The 25,796-nt window shown below is 45.8% G+C and overlaps 1 protein-coding gene across 2 annotated transcripts in view; it reads left to right on the top strand.

The window, feature by feature from the left end:
• Positions 1 to 25,796, top strand: part of ANKRD44 (ankyrin repeat domain 44) — a gene marked incomplete at its 3' end in the record, with an annotated part of 157,860 nt that overhangs the window by 120,721 nt on the left and 11,343 nt on the right. For both annotated transcript variants that reach the window (XM_080932857.1, XM_080932856.1), the window contains exons 16-23: positions 1,865 to 1,936; positions 10,109 to 10,310; positions 17,008 to 17,095; positions 18,336 to 18,453; positions 19,906 to 20,122; positions 23,609 to 23,696; positions 24,105 to 24,188; positions 25,392 to 25,537. In XM_080932857.1, coding sequence (XP_080788983.1) covers positions 1,865 to 1,936; positions 10,109 to 10,310; positions 17,008 to 17,095; positions 18,336 to 18,453; positions 19,906 to 20,122; positions 23,609 to 23,696; positions 24,105 to 24,188; positions 25,392 to 25,537 — 1,015 coding nt within the window. The remainder of the gene's footprint in view (positions 1 to 1,864; positions 1,937 to 10,108; positions 10,311 to 17,007; positions 17,096 to 18,335; positions 18,454 to 19,905; positions 20,123 to 23,608; positions 23,697 to 24,104; positions 24,189 to 25,391; positions 25,538 to 25,796) is intronic.

Genomic DNA, 25,796 nt, shown 5'->3' with positions numbered 1-25,796 from the left:
ACCACACATTCGTCCAGGCTCTGGATATTGGATTACTGTGCCCTTTGTATGTACCCCATATGTGAGAAAGAATCTGAAGGCAAGAGAAAGGAATATCTGATCAGACGGCGCAAGCCTACCCTTAGTCTCTCCTCTTTGTTGCTCCGATCATGGCATCTCGATCTGTCTCTGTCTCTCTGTCTGTGTATGTGTCTGCCTGTCTGCCATCTCCCTTCTCCCCCACTGAGTACTCTGTAGATTGATACAGGGCCCTGCGCATGCTAAGCAAGCAGCCTTCCACCCGGCTGTACGCCAGCGCTCTTGGTTGCCCATTTTAAGACAGTGTCTCACTACCTCGCCCAGACTGGCCTCAAACTCCCACAGTAGCCCAGTTCTGCAAAACCACAGGTCTTCCTTATCTGACTTTCTTTAGCCAGAGCTGGTTGACTCTGTGCCTCCAGCTGTCCACCCAACTGTTTCTGTCTGTCTCTGTTGTTTCCTGCTGACCCGGGCCCTTGCTTTTTCCTTCTGAACTGCTGCTTCGGATCCTAAGTGCGGATGTTGCCCCATCATTGCCATTTGGGAGTCGTTCAGTTAGAGCATGCCATTTCTCTCCTCAGAGCACATAGTCAGTCTCCTCCATACTGTGGGTCAAAGGCAAAATCTCAACCACGACCCACAGGATCTTTCCAGAGCTCCACCCCCACCCCTGTCCCCTCTTCATTCTCATCCCTTTGCCCCCTACGTTACTCCAGCCTCTTTGATGGTCTTCGGAACACCTGTCCCTGGGGATCATGGTGGTTGCTGATCCTTCAGCCTGGAATGCCCAGATAGCCGAGAGGCTCTCTCTCCCTTCTCCAGAGCAGGCGTGGCCATCACCTGTCAGCGAGGCCCGCTCTGGTTACTCTAGCTGCAGTATGATTCCCCTTCAGCCCCTGGGCCCCCATCTCTGCACCACTTACATAGAAGCCTGTACTATATCCCGAACTCTGTAAGGAGAAAGCTGACTTTTCCTCTTGGACCTTCAGTCTCTTGCACAACATCTAGGTACGTTGTAATCATTCTCTGAATGTTTGTGACGTGAAAACATTTCTGTACGCATGCCTCATGGTATACTGATTATTTATTAGGGACTCATTCCTAGGATGAAAAGGATTCTCAAATAGCACAACGGGTCTTTCTCATGTGTCCTTCCACCAGCCGTCCACAAGCATGCTGTTGGCCGTAACTCTCTGCACCACGAGGTCACACTTTCTCGTTTGGCATACTGCCCACTCCATATATTTCACTGGCTCTTCTCCCAATACTCTTGTTACAGTGTGATCTCTCGAGAGCCTGAAGACCTTACGTGCCACCTCGGCGAGGCCGTTCATCACCATGGGTCCAAGTTAACCCTCGGGCTCGGAATCCGCCACACTGTTTTATTTTCCCGGTGCCACTTCAGATGCTCCCGAGTTTTATGTTTGTCACTGTGCTTAGTTCTTTTTCTCACCTGAGTCGTTTCACTAAGGAGACACGCCCTTCTCTTCCGACATTAATTCTAGTAAAGGTGTGTTTGGTAATGAGCATTAGCTATCGTTTTCCACTATCATGGATTCTCAGTGCGATGGACATGCTGTACGTTTGTTTTCTGGACTGCGAAAGCTGAGCATCTTTTCAAGTACAACCTTTTTCTGTAAGTAGTTAGTACATGCCAAGTCGATCAGAAGCTGAAATGCTTGGCCTGCCTGTCAGTTTGAGGAAGGTGATCCTTGATCTCTGACCTTGGTTTGCTGGTACTCTGATGTCTTAACGGTTTAAGCCTCCTCTCTGATTTATGCCTCTATTCGTATCCAGAAACCACAATTCCTCAGTGGCTCTTGCTTTTCATCTTTTGTCTCCACAGCTTTTGGAAAGAACTAACAACGGTTTTGAAGAATCAGATGGCGTTGCTCTCAAAAGTCCACTCCACTTAGCGGTGAGTGAACGGCTGTGGGCAGGTTCCTTTGTTTGCCTCATAAAGAACAAGTTCTAAAACCTTACCCTGCTCTTAAGCTATACCCCAGAGAGGTAGAGGTCAGTGCTAATGACAACAGCAGAGGGTTCAAAGAATGGGCTTCTGAGAGAGACAATCTTACCTTCTAGGTCTGCCTTCCCAGCTGGTGACCTTCCATGCAGTTACCTACCTTGTCCTCAGTGTCCTCATCTATAAAATGGGAGCAAATAAAAACACAAAGCCTGTATAAGCTCACTACCACACAAAATGCAACAAATGATCACCTTAAACCCTAATCAATATTTCATATAACGGAAACATCTCAGCTAGAGGGATTTGATCATAGAGTAATAAGTAAACATTAACCCAGAAATAATTAAAAATCACATTTTCAAATGTCGGCTGGAACCTGTGTGGGTTTTAAATACAACTCTGTGAGAATAGAAGGTGTTTAAAATATCAGCCATGTCATTCTTCCTGGATGCCACTGGGCCTGGGGGGGGAGGGCTTCTGTTCTCACACTAGAGAGAGCTGAAGGGACCGTTAGAGTTCTTGCTAGCAAAGCCTCCTCCTCTCCTCTCAGTAATCAAAGGGGAGAGCTTTGACACTCAAACTCTTCAGTGGGGTGGGGGAGTTACTGCTGTCACAGCCCTACTTCAAATGGTATCTGGTTCACCCTTAGCAACGAGCAGCTGTTTGAAGGAGCCCGGCTGCCTGGCTGTCAGAACCAGCCACGGCCAGTTCTCCTGCCCACCGAGCTGCTGAAGGCTGAGCACTCGAGGTCTGGTGGTAGAGGTGGAGGCGGTAATTAGATGTATCTTTGTTTAGTAACCACAGTGGAGCAGGATTCAAGGCAGATGGGAAGGGGCCCAGGTCTACACTGAACTGGGAAAGTTTACCTCTATGATGCCCAAACACCTCTTCAGTGTTCTGGTGAGCCTTCAGAGGGGAGTGTTTCATTAATAGACACAGGTGGGCATCCCTGCCCGGTGAGAGAAGACAAGGCCGTCACACCCAGCACTCTCTGCCTGTCTCCACACACACACTTGCCAGCACACCTGCAGAAGCCCGCTCACAGCCTCTGACACTCCCGATGACACATAAACAAGTGTGCAGGTACATACACGTTTTAAATGCCATGAAATGAGCCGTCCATCTTATTTCAAGCAGGGAGACTTAGGTGGAGGAACAGGGTGGACAGTGGGTGGACAAAGCTTCGTAGCAGTTGGTTCTAAGAGCAGAGCGGGCTGTCTTCAGAATCCCTGTGCAGCCGTCAGCTGTGCCTGCGCAAGGCTCCCCAGAGCTTGGTATGCACAGATGTAGCTAGTCCTAGCTGCCCTTGGGCCACTCGGGGGTATTTCGAGCAGGACCCCCTTGCTCTTTGGACAGGGGTCTGATTGCATTGTTACTTAGAAGAGAGTTTCTAGGCATCCAAAAGTCCTATCATCTCCCCCCCCCAAAAAATTGATTTGCTTTGTGCTTAGCATGGCCATGCACACTCCTGAGCTCCCGGAGTCTCCACCCACATAGAGAAGGGTGATGGCATCGTGGCAGAGACGGGGCTTTGGTAGTGGCAGGGGCCTTAGAAGACAGAGTTCATCAGCAACTCATCCGAACACAGCGTCTTCCACTGCATATTACAGGGAGCGGGTTAGCGAAGGCTCTAAAGGCCCTTTTGAGTCGGTCATTTTGTTTGTTAGCTGTGTGACGTTGTCCAGGTGCCCAAGGTCTTGTGTCCCAGTCTCCCCGTCCTTCAGAAGAGCAGCAGCCCCTCATCGAGGGCCAGCCTGGGAACAGCATGAGCGAATCCGGGTAAAGCAATTAGAAGAGTGCCCGGCGGCGGCGTGTGTGTGACAACAGCCAGCTTTACCCGTGTCACCTTCTCCATGTGACACACACCCTGGCTGTGAACCACGCCAAGCACTCTTCCGGGAGATTCTACAGGAAAGGGGCGTAACCTCCGTTCCTTTCCAAGTCCCATGTTGGAGAGATCTTAGGCAAGCAATAGCATGACAGGTGGCAATACAGTGTTACAAGAGAAAATTAAATGGCGTCCGCGCGATGGGTTAATTTGCCGGTGGAGTGCTATTTTACAGAGCATAGTGTCACGCTTGCACAGCGGGCCGAGAGCTAAGTCACATTGCTATCTGGCAGGGGAAGGTTCTGGGCACAAGTGTGACACTCCTGAGGAGGAGAAAGACCACAGAACATCAGTGTGGCCACCAAAGAGGGAACCGAGTAGTGAGGGCGAGGGGGGGAGAGCGGCTGCCCCAATGTCTCACGGGGCCTCTTGGTCCCTGGTAAGAACCCTGACTTTTACTCTGAGCAAAATAGAAAGCACTTGTTTAGATTTGAGGAGATAAAAGGGATGTGACTCATCCCAAAGTTCACAACAGTCAAACAAACAGAAGCCAAAGCCTGGAAAGAGAGCGGCTTTGCCCAGAATGATCGCAAACGACCTGCTCTACTTTCCTCTACATTGGCAGCTCTCAACCTGCAGGTCTTGGCCTCTCTGGGGTTCCCATATGGAGTATTCAGATATTTAAGTTAGAAACCATAACAGTAACAAATTAGTTATATAGTAACAATGAAACAGTTTTATCTTTGGCGGTCACCACAGCATGAGCAACTGTATTAAAGGGTCATAGCATTAGAAAGGCTGAGAACCTCACTGGTCTACGTGCCAGCACTTAAACCTATTTTTTAGACATATACAAATGTGCTCATCACCCGCTCCAGGGTTCGCTGGAGGATGTTGTTCTTGGATGAAAGCGGTCCAGTGGGGTGGGGGGTGGGGGGGGGAAGAACCAGATGCCCCTAAACCTTGATCCATAAAGAGACCTGATGTGCCTTGAGCTATTTCCTGCCTGAATGATTTGAGTCTCCAGAGTTATCAGCTCATAGAATTTCATATTCACTTCATCCACTTGAAAAAATTAAGAAATGAGGTTATGCAGATGGGAGGCTCCAGCTGTGGCTCTTTCCAGATGGACCTATGGTGTTCCTGATGCGTTCGGCTCCCAGATTCCTTCTCCTTGTTTGCCCAAGTTTCCACCTTAAAAGGCTTGAGCGAATTAATCGTGATTAATAAATTCGGGTTGCCTAATGAGATATTTCTTGAAATCGTTTAAGTTAGTAATTTAAATATCTTTTAAAGCTTGATACTCCCAGTGACATCTCAGCATCGTGAAATTTACCCCTACCTGAGAAGCTGTTTGCAGTAGTGACCTGCTGGCAAAGGCAAATTCATTCGCTCCAATGGAGTCTCACTAGGAACTATCAGCCACACTCGGGGACGGGCTCCCCTCCCAGGAGTCGATGGCCAATACAAATTGAAAGCCAAAGGCTGCCGTCGTTGCTGGGTTTTTTCGGTGGGCTTTTTGTTTGTTTGTTTGTTTGTTTTTTAATCTTATTGGATCTTTGTTTGCCTTTATTTTCAATTTTTTTTTTGAGAGAAAAAAAGAAAATGAAGTTGGGTAGGGAAGAGGGGAGAGTCTGGGAGGAATTAGGGTAGTGGAAAAACATGCTCAAAATATTCTATATGAGCACATGTGGGGGGAGGAGCTGCAAGGAAAGGAAGACAGGAAAATTCTTCCTTCAGTTAAATCCGGCTTTTGAATCTTTCTGAGCATTTCCACGGGGCTGGATTGAAAGCTGCACTAATTAGCAGAGGCTCATCCATTGTATTTTATACTTTGCCACTTAAACGTGAAGACAGCGAATGGTTTTTTCAGTGTGAGGATTAAAGTTGACCGTGCAGAGGGCAAGTGCCTTCATGACAGCCGCCCTTCTAGAACGAGTCCAGCTTCCTGCCTGGTGTATCTCCTGTTCCTTTCTATATCTCCATGCATTGGATGCTTTCCTAGGCTAAGTGAACAGAAATAAAAATGTTCACCATTCTTGTCATAATGGCAGGGGGCCAGCATTGGGCAATAGTATCTAGACCCTGATTTCATATATTCCTTCAGTACGGAGTCACGATTTCTCAGCAAGCTGAGCCAGTGACTACCGTTTACCAGGGCAGTGCAAAGTAGGAGGCCAAGAGTTGGAAAGTCAGTTCTCAAGAGTGCCAGATTCTAACTGTCTGACTCCTGTGCGCACGTACCTGTTGCTCTGGTTCTCAGCCTCACAGCTGCTTCAGAGTCGGCCTGCACTGACAACAGCTAACCTTGGTACAGGATAGGTGGATATTTGTCAAATAGATATTTGACTATTTTTCCTTCTATGTTGATATTGGAATTCCCCGTGATACAAAGCCAAGACACTCATCTTCCTGCCATAGTGTATGCCCATATTCTCTCTCCAGAGGGCTCCTAGGTCAGCCTGCTTGCCTTGAAACTCACTTCTTCCACCCAAGGCTGCATACCCACAGCATAACCAGGTACCCCTGCCCCTCCGGGCCCTCATCAGTAAGCTGAGAACGACAGGCACATCTAGACTTCAGACTGGGGTGAGCTCACAGCAAGCAGCCTGCTGGTGATGACTTCAGAATTTAGATCATGACACAGACTTCCCGTCCTGTGCAGTTAGAGCTCCTAACACAGAGGAATTGCTTTCCTGTCCCTAAAGAGGCAGCCGTGTAAAATAAAGACACAGCGGCCTAGGAATGTGTCCTCAGAGTGTCCTTTCTTCCCCCATAGCTAGGTCCAAGGCATTTCACATTTCCACGGAGCTTTCTGTAGAAGAAAGTTAGGGTTTTATTCAGCCTTTGTCATTCAACCCTATTCCGTTGCAGGCAAACACAAAAATGTTTAGCCTTCAAGTCAATCAAGTGGAATTAACGGAGGGAACATGTTTGCCCATCAGACTGCAGATTCTGAGTTCAGATCCTGACTCTGTAATGACCTAAGGCCTTTTTAGCCTCTGAAAATGAGTGTCTACAGTAGATGTCATGACTTGTATCTATGATCCCATGCACAAAAGAGGCGAGGGCAGGAAGACTAGGGGGTTTGAAGCCAGCCTAGGCTGCATAGCAAGATCCTGCCCCTCCCCCAAGATATTTATAGGTCATAAACAAGATGTAGAAACACTTGGCATGGTGCCCAGCACATAGAAACGAATCGTTGCTATTATCAAAAGCAAATCAACAGATGCATGATGGGTATTTCGTGGCAATAAGTGCTTTGAAGTCAATGAAGTAAGTGGGCTGGAGAGAGGATGAACCTTTTACATATGTGCTGGGATGCTTCCCTGGTAAGGTGCTGTCTGTTTAGAACTGCCAGGATCATCACAGGGCTGTCTGGATGAAGCACTTTCCAGACAAGAAACAGAAAGTACAGTTACAATGGCCAGAGGAAAGAATTCATACACTTAACCACAGAGGGTAATGTGACCACCCCTGAGTGTGCAGGAGAAGCCAAAGCTGAGCGCTGGATTGGTCTTGGCAGGTTTTGGATTTTGCGGCTATCAAGGGAGGTAGCTTTAAGCTGAGTTTGCAGCAAGCAGTAGCATGGTGTAGAAAGGTTTCACCTCTGAATGGTATCCATGACAGATCACCAAGGGACAGACATGGGTCACTTTTGCTAGAGTTCTGGCAAAGCAGTGCAGGGAGAATGTGCAGTGGGTAGACGTAGATGTATCTCCGGGACACAGAAGAGATGGTAACAGGGTCATGTGAGTGGGGTGGATTGCCGCTGCTAATCACACAGCACCTTTGTGGACTTTAACCGAAATGTTCACTGTCTGGTGGTTCCTGTGTAACTGTGCTGTGTGAGTTAAAGACACACATTCCTCTGGTCAGACAGAGGGAAACTCAGAACAAGGCATAGAGGGTGCCCTTTGTAAGAATCCACTTGCACTATAGTCCCAGATGCTTGTTCAAAGGCTGTAACCAAGCTTAAGAGTTAGAGAAGTAGAGGTAATATAAGGGTTGTGGCCTTTGCAGATGGGAAGGAAATCCAGGATTCGCTGGGCAGTGCAGATACCAAGCAGGCTTGGACCTATACCCTTAGAAGGAAAGGGAGAAGGTGAGTCAGGAAAATAAGGATTCATTATCACATGATTTATATTACATGTTGCACACAGGGTACAGTTAATACATATCCTAATCATTGAAAACATTTGTTTTTAACTCATCAGTACTGTTAATTCTTAACCTTAAGTCTTAGTCAGGGTTTCTATTCCTGCACAAACATCATGACCAAGAAGCAAGTGAGGGAGGAAAGGGTTTATTCAGCTTACACTTCCATATTGCTGTTCATCACCAAAGGAAGTCAGGACTGGAACTCAAGCAGGTCAGGAAGCAGGAGCTGATGCAGAGGCCATGGAGGGATGTCACTTACTGGCTTGCTCAGCTTGTTTTCTTATAGAACCCAGGTCACCAGCCCAGGGATGGCACCACTCACAATGGGCTGGGCCCTCCCACCTTGTGCAATAGTTGAGAAAATGCCTTACAGCTGGATCTCATGGAGGCATTTCCTCAACTGAGGCTCCTTTCTCTGTGATAACTCCAGCTTGTGTCAAGTTGGCATAAAACCAGCCAATATACCTTAGTTTTTGTTGTTAACTGTACTCTGGGCAAAAAAAAAAGTATCTAAATTAGTTTTGTGAGAAAATTTAAGATACGCACATAGCTCAATACCCCATAGTTCTAGAAGTAACCGCTATTATTGGTTTCTCTGGTATCCTTCTGAATTTTTCCTGTGACTATAGAAGTATACACAAATATAAATATGCACACATACATTTTCTTTTTATATAAATGAGGCCATGCTAAATATATTGCCTGTAACTTAGTTTCTAAAAAACCTTTTTTAGACACTTTCTTACTATCCTCCACAAAAGTCATAGCAACCTATACACCCACGAGTATCTAGGATTACTTCCGTCCCCCACCCACATGCACAGTTTTAATGACATTGGGGGTGTGGCCAAACTCTTCATTCATTGCCCAGGTAGTTACAAAATAGCACTATAAATATTTTACATAGAATTTTGGATGTCTGTTGGCATTTTGTATTTCCTTTTTTTTTTTTTTTTTTTTTTTTTTTTTTTTCTGTGAGCTGCAATTTTGGGTCTGTTGCACACTTCCCTAGTTTTCAAAAATGGTATCCAAAAGTTCTTTTCATTTTAAGATAACCATCCTTCATGCTAAGTCTTTTCATGGTGCCCAGAGGAGCAGCACTGAGGACGAATGGTAATGGCTACAGAGCCATTGCTGCCATCTGCAGACACCTGGGACAGGAATCCTCCTTCTCCCTCTTCTGTCTGACCCACTTCCCCCCAGATAACCTCTTTCTCTCCTTTATTTTCACAGTCCTTTGTTTATGTCCCGTGGGCATGTGACTAATATTTTTTTTCCTTGCAGACTAAATTAAAAGTCTCAGACTATCTTGTTTTAAATACTATACAGCCTAGGATCCCGTGAGATATCTGAACTTGGCCCTGGCCCATGTCCTGTATGTATTTCCCTAACTGGTTCAGTGGCTTCATTATGACAAACGGAGGGAGTAACAGGGAGGGAACAGCATTCACTGCATATCAGAGCTTGGGCAAAGCCACTGCAACTTATCTTTTTTCATCTTTGTGGCAGCCTCAGGAGGCAGCTTCTCCTTTTGCAGATGAGGATACAAAACTCTAAGTACAATTAAGAAAGTCACCAACGCTCTCATGGTTAGTCACGAGATGGGCTTCGAGGGAAGATTTGCATATGTAGATTGAATTAAGAGTCCCCAGTGTTTCCAGCAATTTCCCCCCTAGCTTTATTAACAGGAGGGATTCCTGAAAATCTTCTTGTAGTATCCATTGATTTGTTTAGGACTCTCCTGAGAGATGAGTGTGTAATTCACACAACCATTTGTCTAAATTAGATTGTTAGATTGTAGATCTAATAAATGTATACTGATGGGCGTGATGCCCTTGAGCAAATTAGTTGACAAGGGTGAAGAAAACAAAACAAAACAAAAACAAAATAAAACCAAAAAAAAACAAAAAACAAAAAAAAAAAAAAACCAAAAAAAAACAAAGGCCTTTTCTTGCAACCAGAGGTTCCAAAACTAGTGTTTCAGCCTGATTCCAGTTTGCCAGCTTCAGATTCCATCCCAAGTGTTGATCCAATGGGCTCTGTGGAGTCTGAGACTCAGGAGGCTCAGCCTCTCTGGTGGGTTGTTGTGGGATTTGAAGCAAGGGCGTGATTTGTGTCTTTCTTTCTTGCAGGCCTACAATGGGCACCACCAAGCCTTGGAGGTCCTTCTCCAGTCTCTAGTGGACCTGGACATCAGGGATGAGAAAGGCCGGACAGCTCTGTACCTCGCTGCTTTCAAGGGACACACAGAATGTGTGGAAGCGCTTGTTAACCAAGGCGCATCCATCTTTGTAAAGGACAGTGTCACCAAAAGAACTCCGCTGCATGCCTCAGGTAGGTCTTGTTTATTTCCGAGTTTTGCAGAGTTGAGTAAAAGGGTAGAAGGAGGTAAGATGGCTCCATGGGTAAAGGTTCTCGCCACCAGGCCCGATGACCTGAGTTCAGTTCCCGGGGCCCATATGACCAGAGTTGTCCTCTGATATCCAAATGCATATGCTGCGTATCCCCCTGACGGATGGGTGGATGGATGGATGGATGGATGGATGGATAGATGGATGGATGGATGGATGGATGGATAGATAATCTAATTTTTAAGATTTTAAAAGCTGTAGCTGGGGCTGGAGCTCAGTGGGAGAGCATGTGGGAGAGCATGTGGAGAGCATGTGGAGAGTATGTGAAGAGTGTGTGGAGAGCATGTGGGGAGCGTGTGGAGAGCATGTGGAGAGTGTGTGGAGAGCATGTGGAGAGCATGTGGAGAGTATTGGAGAGCATGTGGAGAGCATTGGAGAGCATGTGGAGAGTATTGGAGAGCATGTGGAGAGTATTGGAGAACATGTGGAGAGCGTGTGGAGAGCATGTGGAGAGCATGTGGAGAGCATGTGGGGAGCATGTGGAGAGCATGTGGAGAGCATGTGGAGAGCATGTGGAGAGCATGTAGAGAGCATGTGGAGAGCATGTGGAGAGCATGTGGAGAACATGTGGAGAGCATGTGGAGAGCATGTGGAGAGCATTGGAGAGCATGTGGAGAGCATGTGGAGAGTATTGGAGAGCATGTGGGGAGCGTGTGGAGAGCGTGTGGAGAGCATGTGGAGAGCATGTGGAGAGTATTGGAGAGCATGTGGAGGGCATGTGGAGAGCATTGGAGAGCATGTGGAGAGCATGTGGAGAGTATTGGAGAGCATGTGGAGAGCATGTGGAGAGCATTGGAGAGCATGTGGGGAGCGTGTGGAGAGCGTGTGGAGAGCATGTGGAGAGCATTGGAGAGCATGTGGAGAGCATGTGGAGAGTATTGGAGAGCATGTGGGGAGCGTGTGGAGAGCGTGTGGAGAGCATGTGGAGAGCATGTGGAGAGTATTGGAGAGCATGTGGAGAGCATGTGGAGAGCATTGGAGAGCATGTGGAGAGCATGTGGAGAGTATTGGAGAGCATGTGGAGAGCATGTGGAGAGCATTGGAGAGCATGTGGGGAGCGTGTGGAGAGCGTGTGGAGAGCATGTGGAGAGCATTGGAGAGCATGTGGGGAGCGTGTGGAGAGCGTGTGGAGAGCATGTGGAGAGCATTGGAGAGCATGTGGAGAGCATGTGGAGAGCATGTGGAGAGCATTGGAGAGCATGTGGAGAGCATGTGGAGAGTATTGGAGAGCATGTGGAGAGCATGTGGAGAGCATTGGAGAGCATGTGGGGAGCGTGTGGAGAGCGTGTGGAGAGCATGTGGAGAGCATTGGAGAGCATGTGGAGAGCATTGGAGAGCATGTGAAGAGTATTGGAGAGCATGTGGAGAGTATTGGAGAGCATGTGGAGAGTGTGTGGAGAGCATGTGGAGAGCATGTGGAGAGTGTGTGGAGAGCATGTAGAGAGCATGTGGGGAGCATGTGGAGAGCATGTGGAGAGCATTGGAGAGCATGTGGAGAGCATGTGGAGAGCATTGGAGAGCATGTGGAGAGCATGTAAAGAGCATGTGGAGAGCATGTGGAGAGCATGTGGAGAACATGTGGAGAGCATGTGGAGAGCATGTGGAGAGCATGTGGAGAGCATGTGGAGAGTATTGGAGACCATGTGGGGAGTGTGTGGAGAACATGTGGGGAGCGTGTGGAGAGCATGTGGAGAGCATGTGGAGAGCATTGGAGAGCATGTGGGGAGCATGTGGAGAGCGTGTGGAGAGTGTGTGGAGAGCATGTAGAGAGCATGTGGAGAGTATTGGAGAGCATGTGGAGAGCATTGGAGAGCATGTGGAGAGCATGTGGAGAGCATGTGGAGAGCATGTGGGGAGCGTGTGGAGAGCATGTGGAGAGCATTGGAGAGCATGTGGGGAGCATGTGGAGAGCGTGTGGGGAGCGTGTGGAGAGCATGTGGGGAGCATGTGGAGAGCATTGGAGAGCATGTAGAGAGCATGTGGAGAGCATGTGGAGAACATGTGGAGAGCATGTAGAGAGCATGTAGAGAGCATGTGGAAAGAATGTAGAGAGCATGTTCCTAGATTCATCTCTCCACCCCACCCCCTGCCAAAAGAGGGCAGCAGCATCTTTTTTCATCCCTATTTTTAACATCCTAGTTTTACTTCTACACCATGTACACCCAAACACTTCCAAAACAGTTTTAATAAGATTCTTTCCATAGACATAACTGATGCTCTCTGACCTGCCTCTGGCCTTCCCAGAGAAAGCTTAGAGTCTTTCACCAAAGCCCCTGAGTGAAGGGCAGGTTACAGTGTGGTCTCTAAAGTCAATTGGACAGAGCCACGTCAACATCATAAAGCAGTTTAAGGCATGGCTTTAATGGCATTCCGGGACTGTTGGGCAGAGGGGTTAGTAGACGAGGAGCTAGAGACACCCTTCTACCAACCTGCACACTGCTCCACCCAGTTTCCACTTTGACCCTTGATGCATCCGACATCAAAACAGAGACCCTTAGCAAGTCTGTGTGCTCATCCGTCAGCCAGTGATGCAGCTTCCCTGGAAAGCTTCCACAGAGCTGTAACATAAAAAGGCAGACCAATCAGAATCACACCCGGCTTCTTAACAGAGACTATGAAAGCTCGAAGATCCTGGACAGACACAATACAGACTCTAAGAGAGCACAAATGCCAGCCCAGGTTACTATATCCAGCAAAACTCTCAATCACCATAGATGAAGAGACCAAGGTAATCCAAGACAAAACCAAATTTATACAATATCTGACCACAAATCCAGCCCTACAAAGGATAATACATGGAAAACCCAACACAAATAGGGAAACTACACTCTAGGAAAAGCAAGAAAATAACTATGCAAGAAAACCAAAAGAAGAAAGACACATAAACATAATTCTACCTCTAAGAACAAAAGTAACAGGAAACAACAATCACTATTCCTTAATATCTATTAACATAAATGGAATCAATTCCCCAATAAAAAGACATAGACCATCAGACTGGATATGTAAACAGGATCCAGCATTTTGCTGCATACAGGAAACTCATCTCAGAGACAAAGACAGACACTACCTCAGAGTAAAAGGCTGGGAAAAAACCTTCTAAGCAAATGGTCTCAAGAAAGAAGCTGGAGTAGCCATTCTAATATTGAATAAAATAGATTTTCAACCAAAAGTTATCAAAAAAGATAAAGAAGGACACTTTTTACTCATTACCAAAAAACAAAAAAAAATCTATCAAGAAGAATTCTCAATCCTGAACATCTATGCTCCAAATACAAGACCACCCACATTCATAAAAGAAACTTTACTAAAGCTCAAAACATACATTGCACCCCACACAATAATAGTGGGAGACCTCAACACCCCACTCTCTTCAATGGACAGGCATGGAAGCAGAAACTGAACAGAGACGCAGTGAAACTAGCAGAGGTTATGAACCAACTGGAATTAACAAACATCTACAGAACATTTCATCCTAAAACAAAAGAAGAGACACCTCTAGATGGCCACAGATGTGAGGGCAAGTTGGAAGACTTCCTGGCCCTGCTAAACCCTAAGTGCCTTTGGCTCGGGCGTCTCCTTGGCCTTTGAGAAGGATGGAATATGGTGTTTTCAAAGGAGAGTCCAAAGCGGGCGTGGTCTCATTGAAGAGGGGAAGAAACAAGAACTGGTTTCTACAAGATTTGTATGGTTCCCATTCCTCGAATGTTTCCTAGGAATGCTGGACAGTTAGGAATTTCTCTGTTGGGGCCGGAGAGAGGCTCATGGGTGTAGGTTCTTCTTGCCAAGGCTGCCGGCCTGAATTTGATCGCTGCGACCCACACGGCAGAGGAGAGAGCTGACTGTTGTCCTGGCACTTTACACGCAGACCTTGACAGATGCACAGCAAAATAAACACAGATGTAACTAATTGTTTATAAGAAAGAAGTACATTTCTATCTACGTCTCTTAACTTCCAAGCCACTGAGCAGACATTATACAGAAACAGAGGAAGCCTGCCTGTTGCCTAATAGTTTAGAAAGAGTTATTGACAGGAAAAGATCAGCAATGGCTGCTATGGCCAATTATAAATTTTCCTTTCCCACCAGTATTTCTGCTTCTTTGGCATTCCTTGGTATTAGTGTCAAAATCAAAATTTGCTCCTTTGAAGGCTTGGCTATGATTATGCCTAGCAACCCACTTTGTTACTATAGAATTCCTAACAATTGCAAATGGCCTGGGCTGGTTATGAAAGGCAGCCCTTAAAACTGGTGAACAATGAAGGGCCATCCTCACCCATTTGCCACTGGGATGTCGGTGTGGTCCAAGGGTGCCCCCTAGTGGTCAAGTAGACTCGCTCTTGATTTCCCTCGCGCCATCTATTAGATGTCTACAGGCTGTCATTTAACTACTCTCCAGAAAATGTCTGCTGGGCAGAAGCTTCACCCTGTGATTTGGGGATCAACTTAGCCGGATTTTTTTTTCTTTTCAACTCACTTGGGAGGCCAGTTCCTTTGGTTGAGATCCTCCAAGTACTGTGAGGAGGGGGCAGCCAGAATGAACATTGGGGGTTTCCGTACAGATAAACAGTGACAGTTGTGGTCTTTCAGATGTGTGAAAAATGGCTGTCAAGAGACTGAGCCAGTCTCACGGAGAACTGGAGCTGCTAGAAGGCAACTTGGGGTGGGGGGTACGGTGTGTGGGAACCCAAGGAGAGCTGAGGTTGCTACTCTAAGGGTCGGGGTAGGGTGCTTAGATTTTCTTTAGGGCTGTGAGCTCAGTTCAAACAGCTAGAGTAAAAAGCAAAAGCCTCACTGAAGATGATTTATGAGGATGACCCGACGTGATGGGCTCTTTTTTTCTTATGTTTGGCCAAAAATGAAATATTCTTAGAGTGATCCTGAGCATTAAAGAATATCAAATATATCCAATTGATACAGAAAGAAAAACCAGGCCCTGTTGATCTCATTCCTTGAACCATTGCTGAGGGGATTTGGCTGTCAGCCCCATGCCAACCTTTTCCTTTCAGGGATACATTAAACTCCCTGCACATGTCAACCAGGTAACAGGCTTTTGTATAATTTCGAGAACACCAGCAGAGGTAGCGGCAATAAGATGCTGCCTGGAACTCCAACCCATAATATTTCCTCCCCGTCTGTGTGCGTAAGTGGATGCTGAGAGCAAGCTGAAAGGCATGATCTATAGCGTGCGGCCATTGTGCCTGCTGTGTGTTTGAATGGTGTCGATGAATGTGAGCTAATTCTAATAAATGTTGTTCCAGAAAACTGTGGAAGCTAAATTGCCATTTTTTAATAACTGGGAAGCAATTAAAACGACTGTAAGACAGCTCTGAGAGGAGCCTTAACCCCACCTAACCGTATCTGTTCCCTTTTCTCCCTATATCCAGAGCAAGGGGAGTTCGGTGTCCTGTGTGGGGTGCGCATTGTATGTTCAGCCATGGCTGGAATGTTAAGGATGTTCATATTTATCTTTTTCCCCGAGTGGATTCCTTGACAGTTATAAGGCTTTCCAGAGGTTCTTTTCAATACACCACAGGAAATGCCTAATTGTAGAGGAGGGGTTTATCATCCCATGAGATTTGCTTCCCAGAACCCACTCAGGTGCCACCCTCTCCTAAGGAGCATGTTTAGTTGTGTACGAGGCACATCCCAGTGCCCATCCCCAGCTGTGCGAAGCAGACGCGGCATTGGGGTTATATTTCATTTCCTGCCCACTGCTGGTTAGCTGGAGCAGGTAAGGACCAGCAGGGCGAGAAGGGACAGCAGCCGCAGCACTCTTAAGACTCTTAAGACTTGGCAAGGGCAAGGCTGCGGTTTGAGGATCACCCACAGTGCAGAGCTCCAGCGTTGGTGAGGAGGGATCACACAGGCTGTGCTTGCTCTTCTGGTTTGGTGTTCTGTCTTCAGCCACCAGTAACCAATGAGAACTGTAGCTGGACTAGGGAACTTAGACTCCATTGATCTAGAAGAGGGGTCACCACTCTGTTCCTCCTACTTCCCTCCCCCTCCTCCCCTTCCCCTCCTCCCTCTCCTTAATACTCCCTCCTCCTCCCCTCCCCATTCCTCTTTTCTCCCCCTTCCCTCCCCCTTTCCCTATCCCCCTCCCTCTTTCCCTATCCCCCTCCCTCTTTCCCTATCCCCCTCCCTCTTTTCCTATCCCCCTCCCCCTTTCCCTATCCCCCTCCCTCTCTTCCTCCTCTTTCTCCTCCCCCTCCCCTCTTTTCCTCTCTCATCTCTTCCTCCTATCCCTGCCCCCTTCTCCTTTTTAAAAAGAACTGGAAATGGGACAACGGATGGTTATATGGAAGTGGAGTGCCCCTCGATGGAACTGACACCAGGGACACTTACCAGCCCCTCTACAAGGAGAGGAGAAAGGACAGTGAGCTTAAGAAAAACTCTCTTGGCTCTGGAAACAGAAAAATGAAAGTGTATGGATAAAAAAGAAAGGTGGGGGGGAGACAGGGTTTCGCAGAGCCACCTGGGTCATCTTGAATGGAAGGCAGGTCTCTCGATTAGCAGCCCTGAGAAATAACTGAGTCCACAAATTTTACTTGGGAGAGAGAACCTGCAGTGTTGGCTTATGTTTAAAAAAAAACAAATCTCTATCATTGTCTTTTTCAGTCATTAACGGCCACACGCTGTGTTTGAGGCTACTACTTGAGATGGCAGACAACCCAGAAGCAGTTGATGTGAAAGATGCCAAGGGACAGTAAGTGTATTCATGTGGGCCTTCTGCAATGTGTCAGTCACACGAGCTGATTGGTTGGCTCAGGATAGAGTCTCTCTGCAACACTGACATGTCCCGCCAGAGCATGTGACAAAGGGAAGCACAGCGTGTGCATCTCTTAGTGACAGTGAGCGCCTTCTTGTCCTGGCTGTAGCCATGCTTCCTGGTGGTTGAGATTTCCTCTTTCTTCCTACCTTTAAATGTTAAAGGTACCACTTACACGCTTTCTAAAAATGGCAAGACGGCAGACTTCAAGAGCTGGTTTCTGTCCTAGAAATAATAAAGAAGTTCTTCAGATTTTTACCTTCTGAGCTTTTCTCTTATTCTTCTTTCTCTTCTTCTTCCTCTTTCTCCTTCTCTTCTTCTTCATCATCATCTTCTTCGTCGTCGTCTTCTTCTTTTTCTCCTTTTTCTCCTTCTCCTTTTCTCCTTTTTTCCTTTACTCCTCCTCCTCCTTGTCTTCTTCTTCTTCTTCTTCTTCTTCTTCTTCTTCTTCTTCTTCTTCTTCTTCTTCTTCTTCTTCTTCTTCTTCTTCTTCTTCTTCTTCTTCTTCTTCTTCCTCCTCCTCCTCCTCCTCCTCCTCCTCCTCCTCCTCCTCCTCCTCCTTCTGCTTCTTCTTCTGCTGCTGCTTCTTCTTCATCTTCTAATTTTTTGTTGTCTTCTTCTCCTCCTCTTCTTTTTTTTCTCCTTCTCCTTTCCTCCTCCCCCTTCTCCCTCTGTTTCTATCTGTTGGTTTCTATCTGAGCTTTTCTCATCAATAGGAAGTGCAGACAGAAAGATTTCTAGGTCTGTCTCCAGACACATGAGCTTGAGTGACATCCAGAGCAGGGCCCTGGGTCTTTCTTCTACACTGGTCAGATTTAGCTTCAAAGTGTGGAAGCTCTGTCCAGCCAGGCAAATCCTGAGCAGAGTCCAACATCGAGCTATGGAAGCGGAGCTGCTATGGCAGAGGCAAGAGGTTCTTCTGCGTACACATGTGCCCCAGCCTGTTGGCACTGAGTTGGTTGCCATGCACTTTTGAAAATGTTAGAATTAATGTGACAGCCATATGTGTCAGCCATCATTCCATGTGGCCCTTAGAACAGAAATAGGTCTCTTGTTCTACATAGCATGGAGTTGCAGTAGAAACATTGGATACTGGGAAGTTTTTACAGAACGAGACCTCTGCTCTCACTGGCAGTGTTTCTGATCTCCTTCTAAAACACCGGTTTCTCTCTCCTAGAACCCCACTGATGCTCGCAGTGGCTTATGGACACATTGATGCTGTTTCATTGTTGCTTGAAAAGGACGCAAATGTAGACGCAGTTGACATAGTAGGATGCACAGCTTTGCACAGAGGGGTATGTACGCCTTTCTCTGCCAGTCGGGTTCCTGTGCAGTGAGCTTGCTTTAGTTTCCCCCACGTGAGGTTTTAGGGGAAACAATGTTTCATGACATATCCAATTAGCTTCACAGTCAAAACAAAATTACAGAATTTTATACACTGACACAAATGAAAGTTACAGTTTGGTCCTGCTCTTAAGAGTTTGTGTTAGACTGCCAACAATCATACTTCCTGGAGATAATCACATTTGATACATATGTTCATGTGTGCACATGTGAACACACACATACATACACACTCACACACATATACACACATACACACTCACACACATACAGACACACATACACACACACTCTCTCTCTCACACACACACATTCACACACATTCACACACACACCCATACACTCATACACACACACACACACACATACACACACACACACACACACATCTTTCTCTTACTGTGTATAAAGGACCGTTCTCCATGCGTTAAATATTCTTCTGCCTGGTCTTTTGTAATGCTGCCTTGTGTGCAGCTGCCGAAATGAATTCCGTGATCACCTGGTTCTGAACCATCAGGCTACCTCTGCTGCTCAGTAGACAAATGATAACAATATTTGTATTCTGTGGCCAAGTCTTTATACATATCTGCTAAATTATTTTTTGAAGGATGAAAATAGGCCAACTAGACAAAGGTAAAAAAAAATCATAAACTGCTACATGGAGGTGATGAAAACGCCCTGGTTGGTGACTAAAAGTATTTTCCATGGGTATTGACATAATCACGGTTCTTATTTCTTGGCACTTTTGGGCCATGCGGCCGTCTGGAGAACATTATACACACGTGTTCATCAGTGACAGTCTGCACACACAGTGGTGACCTTATACGATTAGAATGGAGCTGAAGAAGATTCCTTTCATGTATGACTTTTACTGCTGTGCAGACACAAACACTTGTGATCCCTGTGAGGTCCATCAGGGTGGTGTGCTATGCGTGTTAGCTTAGGATCGACAGGCTCTGCTGGGTGGACTAAGTGGAACAGACTGAGCTTTCCAGCTTTGTGTAGAGACTCTCTGGGTATTTCCAGAGAGTGCATCTCCGTGCCCGCTGCATCGTGTGACTGTGCTGTCTCTTTGATACCGGGACACCTACGAGGTCAATGTGTCTCCGCCTTCCTTAGTGGATATAAGTCAGAGAAAGGCAGACTCACTCAATGTCTGACTGGCAGTGGTCAACCGGGATTTAACACACTCCTCCTCGATTCTGAAGCTGGTATTTTCTAACATATCATGGTACCATCCATAGTTATATTTGGAGAGATGGCTCCAAAAGACTTCTCCTAGGCTTTTCTGGAAGGGTTGTTCGCCTCCTACCTCTTAGGCCGGGCAGGGGAGTCGTTCCGCTACGAACGGTGCTATCTCTGGCCAACTGGGGTCTGGCTTTGCTCTTTAATTGCAAATGCAGATTATGACAGGACATGAGGAATGTGTGCAAATGCTGCTGGAGCAAGAAGCTTCGATCCTCTGTAAAGACTCCAGAGGGAGGACACCCCTGCACTACGCGGCTGCCCGGGGTCACGCCACATGGCTGAATGAATTGCTCCAGATTGCGCTTTCTGAAGAGGATTGTTGTCTCAAAGACAACCAGGGGTACACGCCGCTGCACTGGGCTTGTTACAATGGTGAGTCACATGTTATCTGAGTGGTACCACTAGACTGTCTGACCTCACACCCCCGTGACCTCAGTGGAGGTGAGAACAGCGCTGTACGCTGTGGTGGCCAGTGTCTGTGCACCCCAGACACGGCGATTGTCTGTCGTATGTTGTTTTAAGCAGATCCCTCATCCTCACCCTGTGGCTGTCATGATAAAAGTTTAGTTTCCTTTCCTCTTCTTGACACATGTACCCGCCATGAGAGTCAGCAATGGACTTAAGCAATTGTAACAAACGACCTACAGTACAGTTCCCACCACAGGTAAACACTGGTCACAGGTAAACACTGGTGACGGTTTACATTTTGGCATTTCTTTTTCTTAATATTCACATTCCACATTTACTTGGTTGTGCTCACTACTTGGAATATTCAAATTTCTATTCCAGTTATTTGGAGCAGAAGAGAAGCAGGTACTAATTGTACCAATTCACACCTATTGAAGTGGGCTGAGGGTGTGGCTTTGTTTGTAAAGTGCTGGCCTAGCATGCATGAAGCCTTTGGTTCAGTCCCCAGCATTGCATTAAAACAATTAAGTATGGTGGCAATGCTGTGACCCAGCAGGTAGAGGCAGAGGGAGCAGAAATTCAAAGCTACCCCCAGCCATACAACTTTGAGGTCAGCCTGAGCTTACCTGAAACCCATTTTCTATTTCCAAATCCACTTTCTGATACAATTCTGTATGTATGTCTCATACTTTTTCTTCTGAGATTATAAGTAAAAACATGCATATATTTTAAGTGGAGTTATATCACAAGGTCTCAAGCCATAGCTTTCTTTCTTTTTATTAGTGATCTCTTAAAATCACATTGCATGTTATCCTTAAATACTATATGCACCAATAAATAGTTTTAATATAGTAATGTACTAATAGCTACACACACACACACACACACACACACACATTCACATACATGCACATACACACATACACTCACATTCTTCAGAACTTTTTATTCAACCAGATCCCCTTCTGATGGACTTTTAAATTAATTTTAGGATTTCTTTCCTACCATAAACACTGTGACAGTTTGTGTCTTCATGTCATAACATGAAAAATCTCACTAAATATTCAGAAGTGAATTTTTTTAAATAATGGAATTTTTTTTTTAATTTTAAGGAACAATATTTTGCCCAAAAGGTTACCCTAATGTGATAAAAAGTACTTTTCCTACAACTTTGTCAGCCCAGTGTGATTCTGTGACCTGATTTTTGGTAACATTTTGTTGTTGTTTTAAGTTTTCGTCTCCCAACTTAATGCTATATTGCAGTTATTGTTCCCTTTCTGAAGGTGGCCTTTGACCCCATGCATGCTTTCTCTTGGTGAACGACTTTGATCTCCCCATCTTCCTGTGCATCTTAGTCGTGTGAAACTTCTGCACTGTGTGTTGGGGGTGTTTCTGTTCGTTGTCTTGAATGCCTTTTTACATGCAGATGTTTTGAGGTTTTGTCTGGTTGAATCTATTTTGTGGTGTCTCTATAAACAGCCTTAAGAGGATCTCATATCCCCTAAGGTAATGGTTATCTCCTGTGAATATTTCCAACTCTGCATTTCATTCCACTAGGAATTTTAACTTGGAAGTTTTTGTGATTATACTTTCTGGGAAGAGTTTCTGCGCTCGATCGCATTGATTCAAAACTGCTTGTGTTTTTATCCTGCTGCACATTTCTCCGGTTCTGCCATAACAAAAACTCACGTTCGCTCCTCTTCTACCATTGGCCAACTGTAAATTTTTGACCTAAAATAATTTTTGAACCTGCAACGTGTAAGCTCTTTGTGGCAAGGGAGATTCCACAAAGGCTGTTGGAAAGTGCTAAACATGTGGGCAGACCCAGACCACATCCTCTGTCTGGGGCTTGGTTCCACTTTCCGCTGCTGAGCTTTTGTTCAGGCAGAGCAAGCAGGCTTTTCCCCAAGCATCCACTCATCCAGGCTTCTAGAGCAGCCTTCCTCTCGGTCTGTGGTCACACTGCCCCGTCCCCTCCACTGGGCAGTGTGAAATGTTGAGATTGGCATGTCACTCTCCAGTGTCAGCTGCGCACACTCAGTCTCCCACTGAAGAGTGGAATGTGCCTGTTTTAAGTTGATCCTTTTGGGGGTTCCTAATACTAAGATCGAGGCCGAGATGCCTGTGACCACTGGGTGATGTGGGAGGCAAACAGAAAGCTAGACAATAGCACTTACATGTGCTTCTTAGTCCTTCCGAAAGCACTGTCAACTTGTCTCTTTAGTTACAAGAAAGGTTTTGTCTGTACTTTAATATTTCAAACCGCCCACACGAGAACTTTGAGAAATTAGCCCTGAGGTCAGTCAAGAAGAGGTTCTGGGATTGTGATCTGTGATAAAGCCAACCAGCCAGCCATGCCTTCCTACCCCAGAATTGTATTCCACATTCCAGAGTACGCTTCAGGTCCTTTATAAAGTCACATCATCTGTGACATGAGCAGAAACTGAGCCCCCAAAGAGTCACAAATAAATTCTCAGGTCATATTCAAGCATAATGGGCTGCCCAGGGCAGTTTTAGGCAACTTAACACAAGGTAGAATCATCTGGGAAGAGAGAACCTCATTTGAGAAAATGTCCCCACCCATTTGGCCTTAGGGAAAGCCTATGGTAGATTTTTCTTGATTAATACTTGCTATGGGAGGGCCCAGCTCTCTATGGGCAATGGTGCCCCTGCTGTGGTTGGTGGTCCTGGTGTTGTAAGACAGCAGGCTGAGCAAGTTGCAGAGAGTGAGCCAGGGTGTGGCTTTCTTCCATGGCGTTTCCTAATGTCCAGGTCCTGTCTTCCGTAGACGCTGGACTTTGACAAGCTGTACATTGAAACCCACCCTTTCCTTCCCAAGTTTCTTTCGGTGGTGACGCTTGATCACAGCATTGGAAACCTTTGCCGTTAAGTTTCCTGTTGTTGCTGTTCACCATAGCTCCTCACATTTACTCATGAGCACCACTGCAAACAAGGCCATGGTGTTTACATTTACAGCCTTTGCTGTTTTCTACAAGGCACTTACTCGCCTCTTTACTTGAGGACATAACAGTAAGCTAAGCCATTTGTATGGGGGAGAGGAAACTCTCCTTTTATAACCATGGGAAAATGGAGGCCTGCTGATGCTAGGCTTCTATAAAGAGTCGAGGGTGACCAGAATCTATCCTGCCTGCAAATGAGGTGGCTTCTTTCTCTCTCTCCACAAGGCCATATGTCCTTCCCTATTTGATTTGTTCATTATATCTCAGAACACCTGTGAGCATAATTAATGACATTTTAGCATTTTGTTTTATTCCACAGAGAACAGCATTCCCAGCGTTCAGCCCGAGACATAATGGGGAATTAAAACCAAATCAAACCAAACCAAAACAACAACAAACAGAAACAAACAAAAACAAAACCCTCACCAGACCACGTTGAGCAAAGTTTCTTCCTCGGGAGCTTTTTTTTTAATTTGTGTATTCCTTGCAGGTAATGAAAACTGCATAGAGGTACTTTTGGAGCAAAAATGTTTTCGAAAGTTTATTGGTAATCCCTTCACTCCGCTGCACTGTGCAATGTAAGTAGAAACACTGGAAAGGCAATGGGGCCGCTTCTGTTCCTTTTACCACATATGGAAAAAGTGCCTTTTACGGGTGGACAGAAGCATTTAGATTGCAGATAAGAATAATGTATTCTATTCTGCTGCTGAAAACAAATGGGCCTGCTAGCAAAGCGTGTGTCTCCTGTTAGTGATTTTCCAGAAGCCACACTTTCAAGGTGACTCATGTATCACATGAGGAAGTTGAAGGCAGTGTCCTGAGAGGCATGGTTCATAGACATGAGGAGACCTTCATTAGCTCCCAATGCCTAGCAAACTGAAAAATAAGTCAAGGTTGAAACCTATGTATCTATAGCTGGTTAGAAATTTCCTTCCAGGAAGACTTTTCATATAACGTTTTTATACTAAAACCCCTTTTCATTTTAGAATAAATGGTCATGAGAGCTGTGCGTCATTGCTCCTGGGGGCCATAGATTCCAGCATCGTCAGCTGTAGGGATGACAAAGGCAGGTGAGTGCTACATGCTGTCATTCTCTTGGTCTTGAGTTTCAAATTGTAGAATAGCTTTTATTTCAAATTGCTTTTATTTTTATATACACTTAGTTTTGGCAGTGGTGAGGACTGAATTTGGGGCCTTAGATAAGCCAAGAAGTACCACTAGGCTACATCCCCAGCCCTTAGTGTTTAGAGACAGAGTCTTGCTGTGTAGCCCAGGCTAGCCTCAAATTCATAATCTTGCTGACTATATATATGCACAATCGTTGGCCAAAAGAAAAATATTCTTTCATTGAAAAAGTAAGGTATACTATGTTTTTAAATCAAATATTATAAAGGGTGTAGACTTCTAGAAATTGTTAGAATTGTCCTTTATGGTTCAGAGTCTCAAGCCTCTGCCTTATAAAAAGCAAATACAGGTTGATTCTTCCCACTGCTTTTATTCTCTTAAACAAACTGCATGCACACCTACTAAACAGACATTAAATATCTGTATGGATTATTTCTATGAAAATGGATTTTATACAACCATGTTCTACTTTTAGTGTATACACACACACACACACACACACACACACACACACACACAGAATATAAAGATTTACCTTGCTTTGTAAAGCTGCACATTATTTCACTGAATGAACACATAGCACATTGCCTACCTGACTTCTTTAGAAGAATATTCATGTTGCTTTTCAGCTATTTCTATTACATGGGACAGTGTATACTCATGTGTGAACCTGCTTGCATGGGAAAGTGTGTATGGGAGATGGAATTCTGGGAGTGGAGTTACTTCATCAAGGCTAATCCTTTTCCCTCTCCATGAGAAATGTCCAGCTGCCCTCCCCAGAGACCCTGCCATCTGCATTAGATGACGCAGGCTTTTACCAGTCAATTACCTACAGGTTCACCTTTAATGTTAAGTATCTGTCTGGTAGGTGACTGGGAACTCACCAAAACTCAAGATTAAAAGTCCAGAAAGACACTGATTCTTTTATTGAGGTCATTGCATAAGCCTCCCCCAAAATCCTAAGTGGTACCATTCATGTAGGTAACACTTCCGTAACCACCCTAAGCCGTTTTTTCTAAGAACTCCAGTCCAAATCTCTGTTACCAAGAAGCTTTAAAACTTTAGAAAACTCTGTGTGCATGATTCTTGGTAGTTTCTGCAGACAACGTTGAAAGACGATAAACTGGTTATGTGCTTGAAACCTTCAGGACAACCCTCCACGCAGCAGCCTTCGGTGATCACGCGGAGTGCCTGCAGCTGCTTCTGAGACATGACGCTCAAGTGAATGCCGTAGATAATTCAGGGAAAACAGCGCTGATGATGGCCGCCGAGAACGGGCAGGCGGGCGCTGTGGGTATGTACTTTAGCCTGTGGACTTTGTACTTGATGGCTATCCAAAACTCCATGTCATGTCAGACAGAGGAGCCAGTACTGTTCTAGCATGGCCTGAAAGGGACCAGTTTACCGAAGTTGCCCATGAACTCAGTCGTCTTCAACTCTTTGTAACTGTGTCGCTTGAGTGAAATTGCCTAATGTTTGGAAACAAAGTATCATGGCAGAACCATCTTGTCTGGAAACCCCCACACTGCATTGGGGTTCCTCCTAAAGCCTGG

This window comes from Micromys minutus (assembly GCF_963924665.1).
Source record: "Micromys minutus genome assembly, chromosome: 19".
Classification (NCBI taxonomy): Eukaryota; Metazoa; Chordata; class Mammalia; order Rodentia; family Muridae; genus Micromys; species Micromys minutus.
The sequence above is the reverse complement of the archived record's forward strand: the minus strand, read 5'-3'. Positions and strand labels throughout refer to the sequence as shown.